This window comes from Silurus meridionalis, chromosome 21 (assembly GCF_014805685.1).
Source record: "Silurus meridionalis isolate SWU-2019-XX chromosome 21, ASM1480568v1, whole genome shotgun sequence".
Classification (NCBI taxonomy): domain Eukaryota; kingdom Metazoa; phylum Chordata; class Actinopteri; order Siluriformes; family Siluridae; genus Silurus; species Silurus meridionalis.
This window is the reverse complement of record NC_060904.1, coordinates 14,255,995-14,277,953: the sequence shown is the minus strand read 5'-3', so window position 1 is coordinate 14,277,953 and position 21,959 is coordinate 14,255,995. Positions and strand designations below refer to the sequence as shown.

At 36.6% G+C, this 21,959-nt stretch overlaps 1 protein-coding gene across 2 annotated transcripts in view; it reads left to right on the top strand.

Moving 5' to 3' along the window:
* The window catches only part of adam22 (ADAM metallopeptidase domain 22), a 76,134-nt gene extending 55,655 nt beyond the window's left edge, over window positions 1–20,479 (top strand). Inside the window, exons 16-32 of one of the 2 annotated variants that reach the window (XM_046833493.1) lie at window positions 2,328–2,427; window positions 5,131–5,202; window positions 6,276–6,368; window positions 6,459–6,539; window positions 7,326–7,376; window positions 7,467–7,530; window positions 7,653–7,758; window positions 7,872–7,991; window positions 8,558–8,726; window positions 9,100–9,211; window positions 10,388–10,478; window positions 11,743–11,796; window positions 11,934–12,119; window positions 13,559–13,659; window positions 13,873–13,939; window positions 16,729–16,852; window positions 17,312–20,479. In XM_046833493.1, the coding sequence (XP_046689449.1) occupies window positions 2,328–2,427; window positions 5,131–5,202; window positions 6,276–6,368; window positions 6,459–6,539; window positions 7,326–7,376; window positions 7,467–7,530; window positions 7,653–7,758; window positions 7,872–7,991; window positions 8,558–8,726; window positions 9,100–9,211; window positions 10,388–10,478; window positions 11,743–11,796; window positions 11,934–12,119; window positions 13,559–13,659; window positions 13,873–13,939; window positions 16,729–16,852; window positions 17,312–17,332 (1,612 nt within the window). In that variant the 3' untranslated portion in view covers window positions 17,333–20,479. The remainder of the gene's footprint in view (window positions 1–2,327; window positions 2,428–5,130; window positions 5,203–6,275; window positions 6,369–6,458; window positions 6,540–7,325; window positions 7,377–7,466; window positions 7,531–7,652; window positions 7,759–7,871; window positions 7,992–8,557; window positions 8,727–9,099; window positions 9,212–10,387; window positions 10,479–11,742; window positions 11,797–11,933; window positions 12,120–13,558; window positions 13,660–13,872; window positions 13,940–16,728; window positions 16,853–17,311) is intronic. The other variant, XM_046833494.1, reaches the window with a different exon arrangement.
* The last annotated feature ends 1,480 nt before the right edge of the window (window positions 20,480–21,959 follow it).

Here is a 21,959-nt window from a genome sequence, read left to right as displayed (position 1 = left end):
CACCAAGTTGCCACCTTTGGGCCACTGAGCAAGGCCCTTATCCCCATATATGCTCAGTTGTATGAATGTAATAATGTAAATGAATATTTTGTGGGAACGGCAAATAGCTGTCCTAGAATGGTTAAGGCGTACTGGAAAATCTTTCTATACCAAATCTTTCCAGCTGTTAGTTAAATAATGGTAGAAGTGTATAAATGTACAGTAGCAGGGTACTCAATAGTCCTGGTTTGACTTAAACACTTCTTGTATTATTGTCCAATAATTGTTCTTACTTATTATTATGTTTCCCTTCTAATGTAAATGTGTGTTAAGCTATTATTCTACATGTTTAATTTGCTTTTATTATACAGTTATCAGTTTTTGGGTGGTAACAGCTACAATGTAGCACAGGAAGGATGAACAAAGAGAAAGGACAGACAAATCAGGATTGGGAGAAAAACAGACAGGACAGACAAATGACGAGTCAAAATAGACAGGAAAGAACTGATAGGATAGATAGATAGACAGTCAGAGAGACAGGACAGACAAACAAGACAGAAAGGACGAGACAGGTAAACAGGAGCGACAGATGGGATATTATAAATAGATAGGACAGACAGACATGAAAAATGCAGAATATAATGACAGACAGGAGGGCAGGCATGCAGATAGGACAGGACAAACTGGATGCAGCAAACAGATAGGACATATAAATAGGACGGAAGGAATGGACAGAATAGTAAGACAAAACAAAACAGGCAACCAGGCAAAGAGGGTAGGACATACATAATGGGAGAAAAAGATGGGATAGACAAGACAGGCACACCATATAAGACAGGACTGACAAACAGAATAGAGGGATGTAAAGAGAACAGGAGAGAGAGACAGAATACACTGACAGACAGAATAGAACATACTTGATACGATTATGTGGCGATTATAAATTTTGACGAAAACCTCGAACAAACCCAGAGACAGTGAGTAACAGTGAAATGAGAGAGTGGTGGTGCTGCTAAAGATGAGCATGAGGAGAAGAGAAAGCAAGAGTCAGATTTGGCGAGCATTCAGAAAATGTAGTGGTGTGCTTTTAGTCTTGGCCAACACTCTGTATTTGTGGAGCAGGCTTACTGACTCACAGCTAGCGATCATGCCACGACAGGCCGAGTAGTCTATAATGAGATTGAGATTGACAGGCCTAGCCTAATGCTAACCACACTGGAGACACATGTAAAAAAAAAAAAAAACATAAATAATGCATTATAAATGCATCCTGTAATCTGGTTCCTCGAGCTGAAGACACACAGCAACCGGCAACTTTTCTACACTTCAGAGATTTCCATCAGTGTGATGAGTTTGCTTTGTATTTGTAGCTCTGGTTAGTTTTCTGGGTTTTTGAGTGTGTATTTCACCTACTTATCAATTTGAACATAACATTAGAATATAATGTTATGAGTCATATTTATGTTTTAAATCTAAGGTGTAAAATTGTACAATTTGTACGAGTCCTCAACAAATTTCAGTTTATTTCACATTATATTATACCCTGATAGAATTATGCATATATGAGAAGCATCATTTTAAACTCAAGGCTTCACTCCAGCATTTTCTACATCTGTTATTCCTTCTTTGATTCCTTTGAAATTCTATACTATGTTGAATAAGCGTATTTGCTTTGCACAGTTTCTGCTCGAAGCGTTGGGTAGAGTAACACAAAAGTACAGGAGTCAGATAGCAATGTTGCTCTTGAAGTTTATTCAGGTAACAAACAATATGCACAACAACAAAAACATGTATCCAAAATGACTGGCTCTGAGAGCAACGTTTGGTTTAAGGCATGAGTGCCAAAAATGGAGTACTGTGGGGGTCAGAGATAGTAAAACCAACCAGACAATAAAGAAAACCAGATAAAAAAATAAATGTTGACCAATAAACAGAAAGAGTGAGCCAATGTCTAACCTTATCAGTAATATAAAGTTTTTTAGTGTTTTTTCGCAAAGTTGTAGGATCTATAATTAATGCGTATTTTGTAAATTGTACTGTATATTGTAATTGGCAGTCTGATGTTCATCGCTCTCATTTATTTATTTATTTATATTTTTATTTTTTCCATTGCATGTTATAACACAATTTGTACAGGAGTTAAAGAGTTACCTTTTAAAATGTCCTGTTTCAGCTGTTGAATTGATTTTCATGTATTCACATATAGTATGATGTACATACAATACCAGTTCACACATCCTCCCAGTTACAATTTGAAGTGTTTGACGAGTTTATTATGATTTTCTTTGTCCACTCATCGTCATCATATTTCTTTATATGTTTTACTTCTTGCTTTTATTTCTTTTTAGCTTTTATCTTCCTAAGAGATTCTCTGACTGTAACATAGAGGAGTACCACAACTTCCTGTACAGCGGTGGTGGATCGTGTCTCTTCAACAAACCCTCCAAGGTGAGCCTTTATCCCACTTGCTTATTGCCCTCCCATGTTCAAATATTAGGTTCTGCAATATATCATTTTGTAGATCATTACTGCAATAATGGTATTTGCAGTATTGGTGATGCACAAGGCAGCAGTATGGAAATGAGCACAGAAACAAATCACAGCCAAGCAGTGGGCATCCTGATTAATCTGATCTGATACTGATAAGGTTTCTGTAGGCCCAGGCTGTTATTAGGGTTCTACAGTATATTCTTCAAGTGAATGGAAACTATTACAAAAATATTTTCGTTACCCGTTAACAAAAACTGTACTGTGATTATGTTAAGCTGGAATATGAACGAAAAATAAATAGCACATCATGGAATAAAACTTTTGATATAATAAATGTTGAGTGCTGCTGACCGGGTTAAAATGGAGAATTGGTCAGAAATTATTTATTTCAGTGTTGAATTTCTTCAGGTTTTTCCCTGCGCTCATTGTTACTATAAAAAAGAGGTACCGGAAAATCATCCTTGAGTAAAAGATACCTTACTACAAAACTTACTCCACTACGAGTTAAAAGTCACTAATTCCAATATGACTTAAGTAAAAGTCTTGGAGTATCTGATTTAAACACTTTTTCCCATATTGAACATAGGCTCTTAGATGCACTAGTCTTCAAAACCAAGACACATGTTAGTGAAAAAGCAAAACAGATGATTTGTGAGTTTGTATTTCCTAAAATACAAATCAAATTGTACACATCATCACATAATCAGCATTAACCAAGATTAACATTACAGTCTCGTTTACATGGCAGAATGAAAAGTAAATCAATCTTTTAAAAAGGTTTCTTCAGTCAACAAATAATACATTTACAGTATTATGTCACAAAGTAGAAGAACCATTAGTATTCAATGGGCAAATTAAATGTAAATAATTATAGATCATGTAAAAGGAAATATTCAGACCTGACTGCGATTTGATGAACCTCAGTCTCAGAGAGGGACAACATTTTTATTCAACTTCAACAAAAGCTGGTTCTCAAAGTTTTTGAAATGTGTTATCTATTTTTTTGGACTGAAAAGACTAGCAGTATTAAAAAGTCGTTTACAGGCAGCAGATGCTGGTATGGGAGTGTTGAGCCTTAATTATATCTTCAATCAAGGTGCAAAATGTAATTGGTAATGATCATTGTCAAGTAAAATATAGTGCATATATTGGATCATAAATGTAGTTGATTAGAGAGTAAAAGTTGCTGATATCTTTGATACTCAGTAAAACTAGAAAGAAGCCAAAAAATCACTTCAGTACAGTAACAAAATAACTCAAATACTTTAAACCAAGCTATAAAATGATACCATTTTAGTTGCAGAAGACTTCCCCAAGCATGGTCATGCAAACACCAATAATAAAGTGTGGGATATTAATGCTATTTTACTCTCATCCTGATGATCCACTATAAAAATAGTGTACATTTTGTTTATAATTAATCTGATCACAATTCGTGGTGAAAACAAAAACAAGCATATGGAGGACACATTGGCAGTGAAACGAAGTGAGCGAATATAAGAAGATTTACACCATACTGACAACATCTCCAATATTTCGGTGCTGCAATGTATCTAAAATAACATTCTGCCTATTTTCGGATGCTCATCGGTACATGATGTGATGCCTGTAGCTTGTGTACAGTCGAGTTGCACAAGCAGCTCTTTGTGCTTTGATTCTCAAAACAAAAAAGCAACAGTAAAGGCCAATAACCTTCCCTGTATATACTCCTCAGCTAGCAAGCTAGTTTAGTTATATTAATTAAGACTGATAAGAGCATAGTTAAAAGGTGTGTGTTCTCAGGTTTGGGCAAAGATGCATCAAAATGTATTTTAAAATAAAAATTCAAAAACCTTAACTTTAAGTGTATCAAAATAAACTACAAAATACAGCAGCCACACCATGTATCACAATAAACCACTGTATATTTGTATTTCAAAAATACTAAAAAATACTTTTACAAGGGAGCAAAATGTCTTTGCAAAAATCTGTTCCTTCATCATTTTACTGACTCAGTTGATTGTGTAAACAATGTTTGATAGCAACAGCTTTTCTCTGGCTGAGTCATGCAATAAATCAGACATACACAACTAGTTAACAGAACAAATATTCACATACAATATTCCTGTGATCGCCCAGATGAAGATTAACCAAGTTTTGAAATTAAACAACAGTTTAATGTTGAACAGTTTGTGAAAGACTAATAATTGTATCCTAATTTATTTACTTGGTGTTTGGTAACAAAGGGCTGCGTTACATCAGCAACACCGACTCCATGACAAACACGTCATTCATAAGAAGGCGACTGATGGCACCTGCATTCATAGCAACTAGTTTCTAACTAATTCATCATTTGATTGTTAATCATAGATATAATAATATATGTATCAGGCACATATTTTGTGTCTTTTTTACAGTATTTTAAAGCTACAAAAATACAGAACATTAAAGCATTTTGATACAAAATATGAGGCAATTTTTATCAACCCTATCAAATACAAATAACAAAAAACCTGTATGTATTTGAAATATTATTTAAAATGTATCATAAATACTGTTAATCCCTGTGTGTTCTCAGCATGAACTCCTTTTGTGTTATCTGTAGAAGTGCTTCTTAATTTAGAATTGATTTTCATCTTTGTGCCAAGGTATCCTTAAACCCCTTCATGTGTGTCTTTATAGCTTTTGGACCCTCCTGAGTGTGGGAACGGTTTTGTAGAGCCGGGAGAGGAGTGCGACTGTGGGACTCCAGCGGTGAGGTGTTTTACAGGCATTCAGTGACGTGAAAATTTAAAAAGTAATAATTTATCTGACAAGATATCAAAGGATTTGTTTACAAATTGTACAGGAGAAATTTAAAATCAGATAATTTTAGAAAAAGAAATAACATTTGTATCCTATTCCTGATTTATTAATAGGAAAGAATATTTCCTATTCTTATTTATATATATTGAGAGTGTTTAAACTTACACACAAAAAGACTTACCAATAAAAACAAAACATTGACTAGGCAGGTCATTCCATGATAGTTAACACTCCAGCCAACTGTTTGCTCTCTAAATAATGCAGATTACAGAGCTTGGACGTATGCTTCAAGTTTTTGTCTTGTTGTATGGTGAAGTTTGTTACAGTTAGATGCAGTCCAAATGTAAGTGCATGGTTTCTAAATATAGAATGGTACCCATTTTATATCAGTACTTCTTTACCCTGGAATGAGTCCAAAACAACCCCAAACCCTTAAGCTTCCACCTCCATGTTTCACTGTGGCAGTGATGCAGTCTGCTAACATCTGCGCTCCTGTTCTCTGTCCTACATAAGTTATTTTGTTAGAGTCAAAAATGTGAAATTTGAACTTACCTGTCCAAAAAACGTTCTTTTTTTAGTTACTCACTGTTTACTTCTTTACCTTTAACGTAGTTTGTTGCATATAAACAAAAGAAGCTTAAACATGTCTAAAAAGTCTACGTGTTTCCAAACTTTTGACAGGCTCTGTATTCAAGTAGGATAAAAAAAGGTAATAAGAAGATCTATTAAAGGAGCTATAAGATGTTTCACTTTTTAATGGCATTTGCTTTTAACTCTGTGAAAAACTGTATTAGAGTCAACACCAAGTGCCTGATAAGTGGAAATTATTCCAACATCTAGACACACAATATTGACTAATTTCAATATTGAGAAATGATGCTCAATGTCAATGCCTTTTATGAAACAATTAAAGAACTTATTTATACCTTCTTTTTCTGTGTTTTTCTTTCTCCTTCTCTCTCTCTCTCTCTCTCTCTCTCTCTCTCTCTCTCTCTTTTCTCTTTCTTTTGCTGCCTTTATAGGAGTGTGCTAGAGAAGGAGAGAACTGCTGTAAGAAGTGTACCCTGTCTCAGGGCTCTAAATGCAGCAATGGGCTCTGTTGCAATAACTGTCAGGTACAATATATTTAACATGGAACAACCCGTGTGTAACCTTCTGTATTTATATTTAAAAGAAGCTTGATTTTTTTTTGGTTGTTTGTGTAGATGGAGTTTATGGGTGTGATCTGCAGAGAGGCTGTCAATGACTGTGATATACCAGAAAACTGCACTGGGAACTCCAGCCAGGTGAGGGCGCTCTGACATCTTTGCAACTCTTTCTAAACTATATAGCTTTTTTTAAATCACAAATTACTTATTTGTTCAGTGTTGCACTGTATTATATACCAAATATAAGGTTTATATATAAATGCATATGTATTGTGTCACCTCAAAGTTTATTATTATTTTATAACCACATATAGCAAAGAGTTTCTTATTTATTTTATTAAAATAAATGGTGTACCAATGTCGTATATAGTTACACTTAAGGTTTCGGAATGTCTTACAAATAGCCAGTCCCTCGCTTTAATCTCAGCTTGTTGCCAAGAAATCTTAAAGTTCAGCTTTCTTGTGTAAAATGTGTTTATTATTAGCTTTTTAGAACCTGGTGAATTTGGGTACCTATAGTTTGCCAGACAACATGATAAAGTGCCCTTTAGTCTGCTATTACAGTAAAAGATATGTGATGCAGTGCCCTATAGCGTTCCCATACATATGGGAAAGATTGTTAGATTGCCCTCTAGAGTGACCCTCTAGTGGAAAATAAATAATTAAGTCCCTTATATGGTCTTTTTACTTTCAATTAAACGTAGTGGCGTGCCTTCTAGGGTGCAAGTGGGAATGAAGTTCCCTTTGGATGCATTGAGTGGAAAATATGCAATGCAGTGCCCTATAGGGTTCCTGTACATGCAAGGAAACTTGACGGAGTGCCTTAAAGGGTGCATTTTAGTAGAAAATATGCGATTCAGTGCCCTATAGGGTTTGTGCACATGCTTCTACTGTTAAACTTTACTCTTTTTTCTTTATATGCAGTGTCCTCCAAACGTACACAAAATGGACGGCTACACTTGTGAAAAAGATCAGGTGAATATATAATTTTTTTATCCATGCTGAGGCTACATCAATGAGAATAGAATTAACCCTGCCATGTTTTTGCTGTTGCTCTTGTTCCAGGGACGCTGCTTTAATGGCCGATGCAAAACTAAAGACAGGCAATGCAAGTACATCTGGGGAGAAAGTAAGTGCTAAACCAATCAATTCAATCGTATCACCTTTCATTCATTTCCGGTATTCACGTTTCAGAAGAGGATCCGTTCGTGTCAGCGTTAATTATAAGGATGGGGTGTGATGTCTTTGCAGAGGCGACGTCTGCAGATAAGTTCTGTTACGAGAAGCTGAACATCGAGGGAACTGAGAAAGGGAACTGCGGGAGGGACAAGGACACCTGGGTCCAGTGTAAAAAGCAGTAAGTGTGAATGTGTGAAGAGGACGTAGTATTGCACTGTGTGTGTTGTGAAACAGATGTGATGAGGATTGCGTGTGTGTGTGTGTGTGTGTGTGTGTGTGTGTGTGTTTTAGGGATGTGCAGTGTGGATACCTGCTGTGCTCAAACATTTCACCTGCTCCCAGACTGGGAGAGCTGCAGGGTGGCCTGACCTCATTTTCTGTGGCCCAACATAGCGCTTCACTAGACTGCAGGTAAACACAAATACACACACACACACACACACACACACACACACATACACACACATACACAAACACACACATACAAGCACAAGCACTGCAGATATGCTTGCAAACACACCGATGTATGCACACAGAAGCGGCACACACAAACTCGAGGAATGTTTGACATGCACTCGCAGACACACACACAGAGTGATGTACACACCAGAGAAACATGGATACACACATGGACTGCATGTACAGACATGTATGTACAAACACACACACACACACATACAAACAACACACACATACATGCACATACAAGCCAATTGATTGCAGTTATGCACATACATAAACTGACAGACATACTCACAGACAAACACACACACACACACACACACACACACACACACAATCTATTCTGGACAAAAGAGTTTTTTAAATGATAGTGTTGATAAATAAAGGGAAAAAGAAACATCTCATCCAGCTCAGAAACATTTCATCCGACTTAGGGGTTGATTACTAGTGTGAGAACTGATAAAAAGCTGAACACTGCACTAATGAGTCCTACTTTCCATGTGTTTGTGTCTCAGTGGAGGACACGTAATGATTGACGGAGACACTGATCTGGGGTATGTGGAAGACGGGACAGCGTGTGGCACCGACCGTGTCTGCTTCAACCACAAATGCCTTCCGGTTCAGGATTTCAACTTCAGCATCTGCCCCGGGACCACTGACAAGGTCATCTGCTCTGGACATGGGGTATGTGTGTAATAAACAACACGTCTTTCTTTCTTTTGATTAACTTGGTTTAATTTTGGAATGTCTGTGAATCATTTTCTGTTATTACTTACTTGATAGCAAGTATATTTTCTTTCTGTCTTGAAGCTATTAAGACCAAAATGCCAAATGCCCACTGTTATAAAGCTGGACACTGGAGATTAATATAATTTAATATTACCGGAATTATTACATATCAAATAAGCCAATCAACATATTTTATACATTTATATAAACCTTTTATTTGCCTTTTAGCAAAATCTACTGTCCATGCTGCTGAGTTTATTTCTGTTTTTCTATATTAGACGTTCTGAGATTTTGTGACAATCCAGGATGTGTATGTCTCACTTCGCAGGTGTGCAGCAATGAACTGAAGTGTGTGTGTCACCTGGGATGGGCAAGTGAAGACTGTAACTCCTCATCACCACTCAGCTACCTCGTGGTGAGACCTACAGCTACATCATCAGGTAAATTTAATTTCACTCAGGTCAGTTCATCACAAACAAACAAAAATAGAAATACATTTGTGCTACTTTCCTTATCTTAATGATTAGCAGCAAGGAAAATATGCTAAATACAAGGCAAAATCATTGGTCATAAAAGGAAGTCCTTTTGCTATCAGAATGTTTTCTTAATGGAAGGTCAGTCATTTTTCATCAATTTTTTATCAGCACCAAATATGTAAACTATATACTGTAGCTTTTTGTGTGTTGATTTGTGCATTTTTGTCTCTTTCTTTCTTTCTTTATTTATTTTTTTGTGTGTGTGTTTTCATATTCCTGATCAGTCGCTGGCATTCACCAGTCACAGACAAAATGTTCCTTTTTTCTTTCCTTTTGTTTTGTAGCTTTGATTTTCACGCACTCATTCTATGTCATCAGGCTCATGTCTTTTGGTGGAGTTACAGTAGAGGTCAGATTTGAGGTTGTTCTTCTTTGGGTGTCGTTCTGTTCCCCCTTTTCCTACCTTATTCACCTCCCCTCTTTCAGCTTGTCAATTTTTTTTTGCTTTTTACAATTAAATGTGTGTGTGTGTGTGTGTGTGTGTGTGTGTGTGTGTGTGTGTGTGTGTGTTTGTGTGTGTGTCAGGGTGAATGGTGAATAAAGAATGTTGTTTCCTATTTTCTCCTTGTCTCCACTGTTTTTTTTAAATTAATTTATTCATTCATTTGATTGAATGTAAGTGTAATGTAAGTCATGTCATTGCCTGTTAAACTGAAGAATTGTGGCTCACTTGTTAATAGTGGTGGCTGAGTGGTTAAGGATCTGGAATACTAATTGGAAAATGAGGTGCTCAAGCTGCAGCACCACCAAGCTGCTACTGTACTTTTGGGTACCAGGGGGGCTTTATCATGGCTTTGACCCCATCTTCCTAAACAGCTAGTATATAAGGAGAAAGAATTCCACTGTACTGTGATGTATATGTGACAAGTAATAGCCGCTTTCTTATTTGATCTGACATCTCACACTCGAATATAAAAAGAGACCCCTTTAAGTTTATGTTAAAATACAAAACAGGAAACTAAGCAGCAGGTGCCTAAAGCGATTATAAGCGTAATACGAGTGTTTTCCTGATATTTTATTAGCAGTGTGTGTGTTTATTAATGCCGTATACATGACTTGTTCGTCTTTTTTTCCTCACAGGCATCATCAGTACCAACATCATCATCGGTGCAATTGCAGGATCTATCCTCGTTCTGGCTCTTATACTAGCCATCTCTGCATGGGGCTACAAGTAAGTAAATGCTGAAAATGATGCTAATAATCTTTTTCTTTAAAAAGAATTTTATATCTCTCTATATTTAAAAAAAGAATCTCTCATGTAGATCGCTCCCTTATCACTAGCACTGCACTACAAAATCATACAATCCAATTAATCGTATGGTATTTTAGAGCGACTTTCAACTAAATGGTTGATGGTTAAGGGCCTTGCTCATGAACCAGCAGTGGCTTGGGATTTGAACTCATGACCTTCTGATTCATTGTCTTATGCCTTACAACCCTGAGATACCACCTCCTGTCCATTGTTAAAGCCATTTCATACACATTTATGTATTCTCTTTTTTATGCTTGAAGGTGCACCGAAAGCATTTAATGTGAATGTCGACAGTTACTTCATTTATGTTCATGCAATATTCCTTCCTTAACTAATTCAAATGAACTGATTGAGATTCATCCCTATTAACTTTAGTCTGAACCTTATTGCATTCGCATTGCTAACACAGTCAGACATTAGAAACAAATATTACTAGCACTGCTGACACAAAACAGAAAAAGAAATCAAGCAGTTAGTTAGCATAAAGTTGGTAGTCGCATTTAATATTATACAACACATTATTTAATATACAATTACAAATTATTTTACTTTTTTAAACAAATGTAATGAAAAATTTATTAAATATTAAAATATTTGAATAATAATATTTATCCAGATATTGTTTATATATATTTGTATGACCAAATTAATAAATTTAAATATTATAGATGTCATATTAAATAATAATTATAATTATATAATATACTTACTTTCTAGTTATATTAACAGTTATTCTTAGACCAGTCTCTTGTTCTCTTTATTTAAGTTAATGATAATAATAATTATTATTATAATTATTATTATTATTTATTTAATTTTTTAAATTATATAAGGTACTATGTCATGTTACAGAGCAACTGGAAGCACAGACTCCTTTGCCTAACATATTTTTAAAACCTCTGACATTGAAGACTCCTTTTGTGTTAGATGTAAAATAAGCATGGTTGCAAATTACAATTATCAACATAATTTTTTATCCTTTTTTTTTGTTTATGATTTATTACTTATATCAGGATATTTAAGTGCAATTTTAACTATAGTAAACTTTTTTTTTATATTTTCCTTTTAACTATTGAATCTTGTAAAATTTTAGACAATTAAAGATAATAGTTATCACTAGTGACTTTTTAAAATAATTATATTAGCTTTAGTGTTAATCATATTGTTATTTTCTCTCATGCAGGAACTACAGGCAGCGGCAATTCGAAGAATCTGAAGTGCATCGAAGATTCTGTCGGTTCGTTCACCGTTTTTTTTTTCCTCATTGAATTTGTGTGTAAATATCCAGTGTATTATTTTTATATTGTGGTGATCATATATACACTGTATTCTGTGGAAATTGTAACAGTATTAATTCATGCTCATTTTCTTCAGACAAATGCCAGCGGGCGATTACGTTAAGAAACCTGGAGACGCTGACTCCTTCTACAGCGACGTGCCGCAGGGCGTGAGCTCCAACTCAGGCAGCAGCTCCAAGAAGAGGTCTGCTTACCTGTCTCACCTGCAGATCTACACCTCCATTCCCTCCATCAGCCAAAACATCTCATTATTCGGCTTCAGGTGTGCTCCTGTGCCCATTTTCATCCTTCCCATTCTCATCCTCAGCCTTAGTCCTGAGCTGCACAGAAAACATTTATTGCAGTGTTGTTTACTTTCAAATTTCAAATATGGAAATAAATTTTCCCTTTATTTAAACAAAGGAGACCCGAACCTGTTCCAGCATTACAGTTTGCTTTACATAGTTTGGAGTGGAAGATCTTGAGTGGCCTTCTATAAAGCTCTGACCTTAACTTTCTTTAAACCATTGGGGATGAGTTAGATTAACCTGACTGCACACCAGACCTCCTTACTCTACTTTCTTAATGAGCACAAATCTCCAAGATTTAGGGGAACATCTTCCTAGAAGAGTGGAGTTTATTATAACAGCAAGTAAGCATTAAATTTGGAATGGGATGTTCAAATACATTATAATACAAATGTTGAGGTGTTCCCAAACATTTGTCTATATAGTGTACGTTAAAAAAAAGAAATACAGTAATACCTCAGTGATGAGTGCTGAAACTGATGAGTACCAAGCTTTTTTTTCTGCAGTACCCTACTGTATAAGGAATAAAAAAATATGCATAAAGGCATTTTAACCACTTTAAGACCCATGATTTAGGTTTAAAATGAAAGCACAAAAAAGAACGCTTTGGAGGGCACCCTATGGCACCGTTCTTGAGCTAAAATGAGACACCGCGAGACTGAATCGCTCATAAGTCTCATCGCAAGAGTCGGAGTTTCGAGAATGCGACGAATGCTGAAACATTTTTTAATCGCTATAAAGTGATGAGTACCGGATTTGAAAACAGCTGACTATAGTATTACTGTACTTTGTGAATAGAATTTTCAGGTTTAAAACAGTCTAATATTGTTGAAACACAAATCAATATCTAATATTGGTGGAACACATACTCGAGTGACACCTAAAGTTTTTTTTAGCTCAGCACCATTGCACTATATAAACTGACAGTGAACTGTTTAATCTGTGGCTTATAAAAGCTGTATAAGGAGACGTAATCTGCGCTGCTCATACTGGGCCTTGTTTCTGTTTGCTTCTGAAACTGCAATGACTCTGTCCTCTCTCTCTGTGTCAGTGTAAGTGTAATAGAACAGGTTGTATCACCTGAATAAAAATGTGGCAAGAGGAAGTAAGTGATCATCTTTCAACACAGCTGGCGTTGCTTTCTTTTTCTTTTATCCATGCTTTTTACTGGGTTTTGTGGGTGCCTGTCTTCTCTTTCATCCTGCTTTTCAGAGTAATGTAATGTTTGCCATCTACATATTATTGCCATTCACTCCATTCATTATATCATCGACTCTTCTTCATGTCACACCAGTACCGATGCGTTTGTCTGTCTTTGGGGACTAAGATCATGCCAGTGGTGAAGTCTGGTTGAGAAGTTATTACTTGTATTCAGTCTAATTATATCTGTGGGTCTTGCCGCTTTGCTGTGAAGGTCCAACGGTTTGTCCCATTCCTGGAGCGAGAGAATCCCAGATGCCAAACACATTTCTGATATCTGTGAAAATGGACGGCCCAGGAGCAACTCGTGGCAAGGTAACACACAAATATGCAAACGTACATATAGAACACAATTTTTTACTCACAAAACAGACTTCCAGCTTCTTCTACATCAAGCATTATAAATGAGGGCTACAGCTATACACCAGACAAACATGGACCACATGCTATCACTTAGGAGTTGTTTAACTTTTTTACTAGTGCTTCCAGGTCTAATGCACATTTTGTTGTTTTTCTACTGTTTTATAGGAAATATTAGTGGCAGCCGGAAGAAGCCGAAAGGAAAGAAGTTCCGTCCTCGATCCAATTCCACAGAGTAAGTCATGAAGTTCAGTCTCCATCTGATATTGACCACCAGTAGTCCAGTAGAAAAACGTTTGATACAAAACACTTTTCTTTTATGTCTGACATCAAAAAAACTGTCTTACACAATTCATCTATATATAAAATACTCATTGACCCAATGCCCCCTGGGGATGGTAAAGTTAAACACCTGCTTCCTCTGGGACATGTGAAGACACCATACCACATCTTTTCAACTGTTCATCATGCTATGTCTTAGGGTAATGCAGCATACCCAGAGAACAGCGTTGTCTTCCACATACACGAGTTCACAGATTCTCACGATTGGTTAGAGTGGTTTTGATTGACAAGGAAGAGAAAGTAGGCAAATCCCTCCCACCCAGAGACCAATTTAATCCTCACTCTGTGGTACCATCCACAGGAGCAAGATCAGGATTTGAACCTAATAATAATATTAATAATAATACAAATAATAATAATTAAAAAGTGAATGAATTTTATATACATATACGTATAGCATCATTATCAAACTCAAGGTTGCTTTTCTGACCAAATTATTTATGAAGTATAAAAAATAAATATAGACCCAAATCCGAAATTTACAGCATTTGGTAGATGCCTTTATCCAGAGGGCCTTGCTCAGGGGCCCAGGAGAGGTAGCTTCCAATGTCTTAACCACTGAGCTACCCTCTCCTAGCAAGTTATATATTAAATTTAATGCATTAATGCTTAATTTAAATGATTGGCAAATGCTTGTTTTTATTTTCATTGTTTTTTTTGTTCGATTGAATTAAAAATCATGATAAAACCTTGATTTTTATTATGAAATAATAAATACATTTTTTGACAATAGGACTACACTGGAATAGATATTATATATATATATATATATATATATATATATATATATATATATATATATATATATTTTTTTTTTTTTTTTTAATTATAATTACTATAACTACTGCTACTTTATGAATGACATCTTCTCTAGCTGCTCTCTTTGGCCAAACGTTTTCACTCTTCACCCATTCTCTCACTTGCATTGCGGTGGGCCGGCGGGAAAGTGGATGCTGTGCTCTGCTGCTGTTTACCAACTCCTTCTTCCTTTTCTTTCCTCTCACCTGTCTTTCTCCTCCACCTCTTTCACTTCCTCTCACTCTTTCTGTGTTCATCATCGCTCCCTCCCCCACCTCCTCCTGCAGGTATTTAACCCCTTGCTCCAAAACAGACTATTATGTAACTGAATGGGTGGAAGATGTGAATAAAAACACTGAGGGACCCTATATTAGGTATTACCTCAGACTGCTTCATATTCCTCCCTGTATTCATTTAGCTTTTTATTATTTTTTTTTTTTAAGCTACGCATAGGGTTTCCTTTAAGGGCATCCCTCTGACTATTACCTTGATTAAAAACTCAAATTAACATGAAATGAACACTTTGTTATTTCAGGGGCTGACCTTATGAAACTCAAAGATGTAAAGGTCATGAGAGTATGTACGCATTCAACAAACCTGTTCTGGCTTTCTGACTGTTAGAAATAGAAACAGGGTTTTTGTACATAGGTTTCCATTTACAGTTAGAGTCACAGTTACAGCATTTGCAGGAAAAGAGTTTATTTATTACTAAATCTACAGCTTCTGCTGTGTTACTAGTTTTGTTGGCCTGTGTGTGTGTGTGTGTGTGTGTGTGTGTGTGTGTGTGTGTGTGTGTGTGTCCAGAAGTGAAATGATCGTGAATTTTGATTACACTTTGAAATCCACTATTGGACTGCTGTTAGTACATAAAGCTAATAATTTAGTCATTTACTTGCTTGTTTTATAGCTTTTGCAGACATTGCAAAAATGATGGAAATAATGATTTGTTGCTTCACATTTCTATAGTGTCATTCTACAAACTGTGCTTATAAACAATTAAACCAGCCCTTAATGTGGATTCCCCTCAGGGAAAATGGTGAGGGCAAGTCAGCAAGGGTGTTTATTGGAACACAGCCCCATTCCAAAAAGCAATAAAAAGTACAGTAGATATTTCATTACTGTGAATTACAGGTTTACTGAAACAGTACATTGTGCTCTCGAAACCGAAATTCAAATCATTAGCTAATGATTTGCTGCCGTATTGTTTCAGGTGCAGAGAATTTCTGTTGTTTTATTCAAAGCGAATAGGAATTGCAAATGGGGTAAAATTAGAAAAAGGGTTTTTTGGTCCATTTGAAGGACTGTGAAACGTGTTTAGTGTGTGTGCAGATTCTGTACAGTGTATAGTGCTGTTTAGATTTTTTCTAGATAGTAAGAGATGAGCCAAGCTAGCCTTAATGGACAAGAGAGACACAGCATTTATATAAATAAGTACAAGTATATTTAAGTATAAATACATTTATTTTAAGAACTCTTCTTTTTCTAAACTTTATCCTTTTTAACACACAAAACACTTTTCGGCTCTTCTGCATGTTTAGTGTCCTCCGTGTCCATCTTGTGTTGTGTTTTTTCCTCGTCTGTGACATTATCATTCAGCATCACCCCTATTCTGTGTAATCTGTGTTGCTTCACTTTATGCACTTTGTTCTGGGGCATCCTCAGGCACTTTATATTTATAATAATAACAATGCACCTGGTTTTAATGTAATATTCCTTTTTTATATATGTGTGTATATATAGTATGAGACTATATACATTAACATATTTTATCAACTTTTATTGACTTCTGACCTCTCCTACAATTCAAAAGTGGCATCTTATGACTTGAGAGGCAATAAAAATAGGACAACGAAGATAATTCTAAAGTTGCATCTATCAATACAGGACGCTGTCTCCTGCCAAGTCCCCAACCTCATCCACGGGCTCGATCGCCTCGAGCCGAAGGTACCCTTACCCGATGCCACCGCTACCGGATGAGGAGAGGAAGGCCAACAGACAGAGTGCCAGGGTGAGACTCTGATCTTGAATGTATCTGAATTTTAGGACTGAGATTTTGACCACAAGATGGTGCTATATATTATTATATCACATTTTTCTAAATACAAGTAATGAAATGCAGCATTTTTCTGAAAATATCAATACTTGAAAGTTGTCAACACAGCTTATGTTTCTGTTTTATGCAATTTTATGTACAGCTTTACAGAAACAAATTAGATTATGAATATACATTTTGAATTCAGTAATTAGTCCCTATTAGTTTATGCCAAGCCAGTGGTTAGGGTGGCAAGTAAAAACTCAGCCATTGCATATTGTACTGGAGACACACAGGGAAACTATATTTCTTTTATCCTAAATAAGGATTGCTATTTAAAGATGGATATTTGTTTTGGATTGCTTCCATTACCATAAAACAAATACCTTTTATTTACAAATCTAACCTTTTGCTTTGTCATTTTTTTTCTTGCAGCTGTGGGAAACATCAATATAAAGGGGCTCCTTGAGATCACTCTGCAAAATCTCCGTAAGGGACTACACATTCCTCCGCTTTTATACAATGAGAATAAAACAAATTAAAAACAACAACACAAAAAAAAACTAATGAGTTCAAACAGAAGAATTGAAGTCCTCCAGGATTAGCGGGTCCACCGGAGCACGTTGGGATGAAGAGCACGGCCGTCATCCTCTCATCATTGCAGCCTACCAAAATGAAACAGAGGGACTGGCTTGGGTCAAAGGTCGAAGCCAGGCACTGCTGCAATCAGGTTATCGAAAACGAGGCAGGGGATATCAGACTGGTAATCCCGCCCCTTTTATCTTGCCCCGCCTCCCCTTTCTTGGGCCAAAAAAAGGCCATTCAACTCCCCTCTCTCCCTCTGCGCCCTTCCTCATCCAGCACCAATAATGTCTTGTGATTGGTGTCCTTGTTGCCATGTTGAGAGAAGGTCATCCAAAACCTGCTGGATGTTAACGTTTTTTCGAAAGCACGTAGAAACTTTCCACTGTATGCATGAGAATACATGTCTATCAAAACCTTGTAGTGCTAAAGATGATGACGAAAATCTAATATTTTAACAGCAGGCTAGGGGACAGCATGTCTCAGAGGGCATTTCTGTAGGCTGGTAAGATTTCATTTTTTTTAGGCTTCTCTAATCACACAGTGTATCAACGCTAAAGCATAGCGAACACCTCCAGCCTTGCCATGTGCGCTCACTTATTTCCCCACGTGTGTAAATATGTATAGCTCGACGACAGTGAAATGCGTGATTGTTTTTTTTTATGCTTTGCTTTTTCTTATTGCTTTCTTTTTTGGTCACTTGGTAGAACTTAGAAGAAGCATTCACCATTTCTTGTTTGTACGTTCACTTTGAATCGGCTTTACATCAGCCTTTATTGTTAGTCATAGTTTCGATTCATCTGTGTGTATTTCCTGTATTCTTGAACTTTGTTTATTTTGACATATCTGATGCTGTCTGTATCAATAAGGAAGACTCACAGAGCTTGAGTGGACACCGTTGACCTTTGAAGCTAAACAATAGCGGTATTTGTTCGTTTATTTTCATGACAGTATGCGATGTTACGATGTTACGATGTTACGCCGTTGTCTGAAATACAGTCACGATCATTTCGGACATTTTATAAGCCTTGAGTGACGTGTCAAAGGATGTGATGCTAAAAGTCAACCAAGCGCATAGGCTTGTTTTTTGGTTCTCTTTAAATCCTTGAGAAATATTTGAAACAATTTTAAAGCAGCAGGATATAAAATACAGATCATCTACCACCTCTTTCGGAAAAAATATCATTATTTATTTATTTATTATTGGTGCATCCAAATCAGCTCTTTAGTTTCCTAGTCAGAGATCAAGCAATCGGCCATTTTGCGTGCGATTCAATCCCAAAATCCATCCAGTGAAAAGAAACTTTGCATCCTTTGCATCCCTCTATGCACCGCAACTCGCTTTTTTTGTTGCCCACTATACTCCCTTTTCTGAAAAAATGTGTTATTAAGTAACAAATAAATGACATTCAAATTGTGTATTTAATGTTGTTTTGTTTTGTTTTTTACAGTGACTGATGAGGAAATTAGAAGGTTCACCAGTGTATAAATGTTTTTTTCTCAACAACTCCATCAGTCATGTAACTGGAAACTGAGTCTCGTTACCAGGGTCCTTAGTGGTGCGTGAACTCATGTACACTATGTACTCGTTCACAAACTAGGGAGCTCGAGATCTGATTGAATGCACCCTTAGTCATAGTGCGAATTATGGGATGTTTAGGCGAGCCCATGCTATTTTATTTCCATTAGATTGCACAAAGCCACCTACGACTATAAAAGTCAATCTGTAACTATAGCCTTGGAAAAATGATGACTGGATTAACATTAAGACATCAGAGTGGAGCAAACAGACCTCAAGCAGCAGCATGGCAAATTTTCAAGGATCAATTCATGCCCAAGCTGATGGACTGCAGATGGACGCTGAAGATGAGAAGCGCCAATCATTTTCTTATAGTCAAGGAAGTGGTCATTTTAGTGTCAGCACTTGAGCTGTGACTGATGTGAAATGTATGCATAGCTTGTAAGCTCGTGAAGGTGGACGTCGTCTTTATACAACCATTACAGACGCAATTTCTGTAAAGTATAATGCAGGCTTAAGGCTTCCTGAGGAAGAAGGCCAAACCAGTGTGTTCAGTATTGTCCTTGTAATATCATTAGAAACCTCACTGTACACATATCATCTGTACATAAGCTTCATTAAATCCTGCTGTCTGTATTCACGGGACATTCAGATCTGCCCCCATCCGATACGAAAATGTATCTAACCCTTGTTTTCACCAACCAGTACCCCTTGTATATATGCATTGGACCCAGACAGCGATTAAGTGCATTACTATTTCAGTAGGTCTTTGTGTATACGGATGCAGATCAGCACAGATTTTTAACGCTTTTTTATTTATGTGACCCTTTTTAATGCCATAATGACACGTTCGATTTCGGCGGTGTATTTCTCCCTCCCGATATATTCTACACGATCTCTGTGGGGTTTTCTTCTGCATTTAAAACAAAAGTGCATGGCTGAATGCGGTGTTGATAAAGGCTGAATCCAAAGGCAACTAAAAAAGGAAGAAAAAAAACATCTCAAGCAATACTTTGAGCACCTCACTGTCCTCGTTTAGCACAGCTGCCGCTGCGAAATACAAAACCCGATGCCGAATCGTACCCGATTCTCAGAGCAAACACACTCTTGAATGTAATTTAAGATGACGATTACAGCACAACTGCCATCCACGTCAATGACACGTCATCCTCCAGGGATTATGTAGGTCCACTAACTTTTCACCCACACCACGTCAGAGTGAGGACGCGGCATCGGCTTGTTTTTTTTTGCAGAACGAATCACATCATTAGCGAGAGGTTTGCACCTGCTTCAGGAGACGTCATTGATATGCCTTATGTTTGTCCGTTTCATGAAATCTCTTTCGTTTTTGTGTTTTCGAGACGCTCGTTCTCTATGAGGCTGTTTTTTTTTATAGTATGCTGTATGTAACTTACAAACGATCAGCACCCAATTTTTTTTTTTACAGTTATCATTCAGTATTGTAATATATTTAATACAAAATAAACCTTTCATTGACACGATGTCCTGGTTGTGATCAGTTGACTTCTGGGATTTACACATTCATGTTGCCATGGTGATTTGCAAACAACTGCTTTTGCCAAAAACACTTTATGGCCCATACGTTCGTTCAAACAATGAGGAAATGCTTTCATCCAGGAGTCCAATTTTAGAGTCCAATTAAAACAAAAAAATATTTATGGGATTTTGGCAGATATATAGTCATATATACAACTATGCAACTGAGGGTTCAAGACCATGCTCATGTGAACAGCAGTGGCGGCTTGATGGCGGCCTGTTCAGAAATCACATGAACTTCTACAACACTGCATCTGGATTCCATACTAAAGCAATATTATGTTCCAGACTTCTGCTAAAATGGTTTAAAAATTTGCCCTACATCAATTTACACTCCATACCCTATAATAATTTAGCATTACTACCCCATAAAAAAAAGGAATATCACACCGTTTTAAATATTCATGCCCTTTCCTATATGAAAAGTAGCTAATGTGCATCCCATCCTCTGAAATGTCAATGAGCTGTTTCTACACTGATGCTTGGATATGCATTCTAACAGGTTGACCTCATATATGCGCACGCTTCCCAAGTCGTGTGCAGTCAATAGAATTTGCCACAGGTGACAGAACTGTGTAGAAACATCTCAGTGATAATCCAAAGTAACCTCAAGTGTCACAGCAAAGATCTTAAGTTTTACATTGATCTGAAATCTGTTTTTATTTTTGCTGTCATTATGAGGTAAAGAGTGTCCCAGATATCACCAAGATATCACTGTTGTAACTTTGTAATTATGAAATGTTTGTAGTCACTCTGGAAAGGTGTTTGTCACTGTAGCTACAGTCCTAAGTTCTTCATAAGACTATTCTATACAGTATATAGTACATACTACAAGGACAAAAGCTTTGTGGACACCTGAACATAAGATTGGTAAGTGCTTTTTGATCATTTCATTTCAAGTTTAGTTCCCATTTTCTGTTATAGTAACCACCACTCTTCTGGGAAGACTATAAGAAGACTAAGAGTGTGCTTATGGAGATTCGTGCTCATATGCAACAAGGGCAAAAGTCAGCTCCTGATATAGGGTGAGGAGGCCTGGGGTGCAGTCAGCATGGCAATTCATCCCAAATATTTTTTTGTAGGGTTGTAGTCAGAGCTCTATAGCAGGCGACTCTAGATCTTGCACTCCAAACAACGTGAAGCATATCTTCATGAAGCTTGCTTTGTGCACATGGGGAAATTTTCATGCTGGAACAGGTTTCCTTATTCTTGTGAAGGGAAAATTGCTACTACATCTAAAGACATCCTATACCATTGTTTGCCTCCAACGTTTGGTGACGTGGTAATAGTTTGGGGTTGAAGCACATACGATGAGGAAAGATTTAGTCCATTTAGTAATATATATATATATATATATATATATATATATATATATATATATATATATATATATATATATATATATATGCAAATAAATAAAAAGTC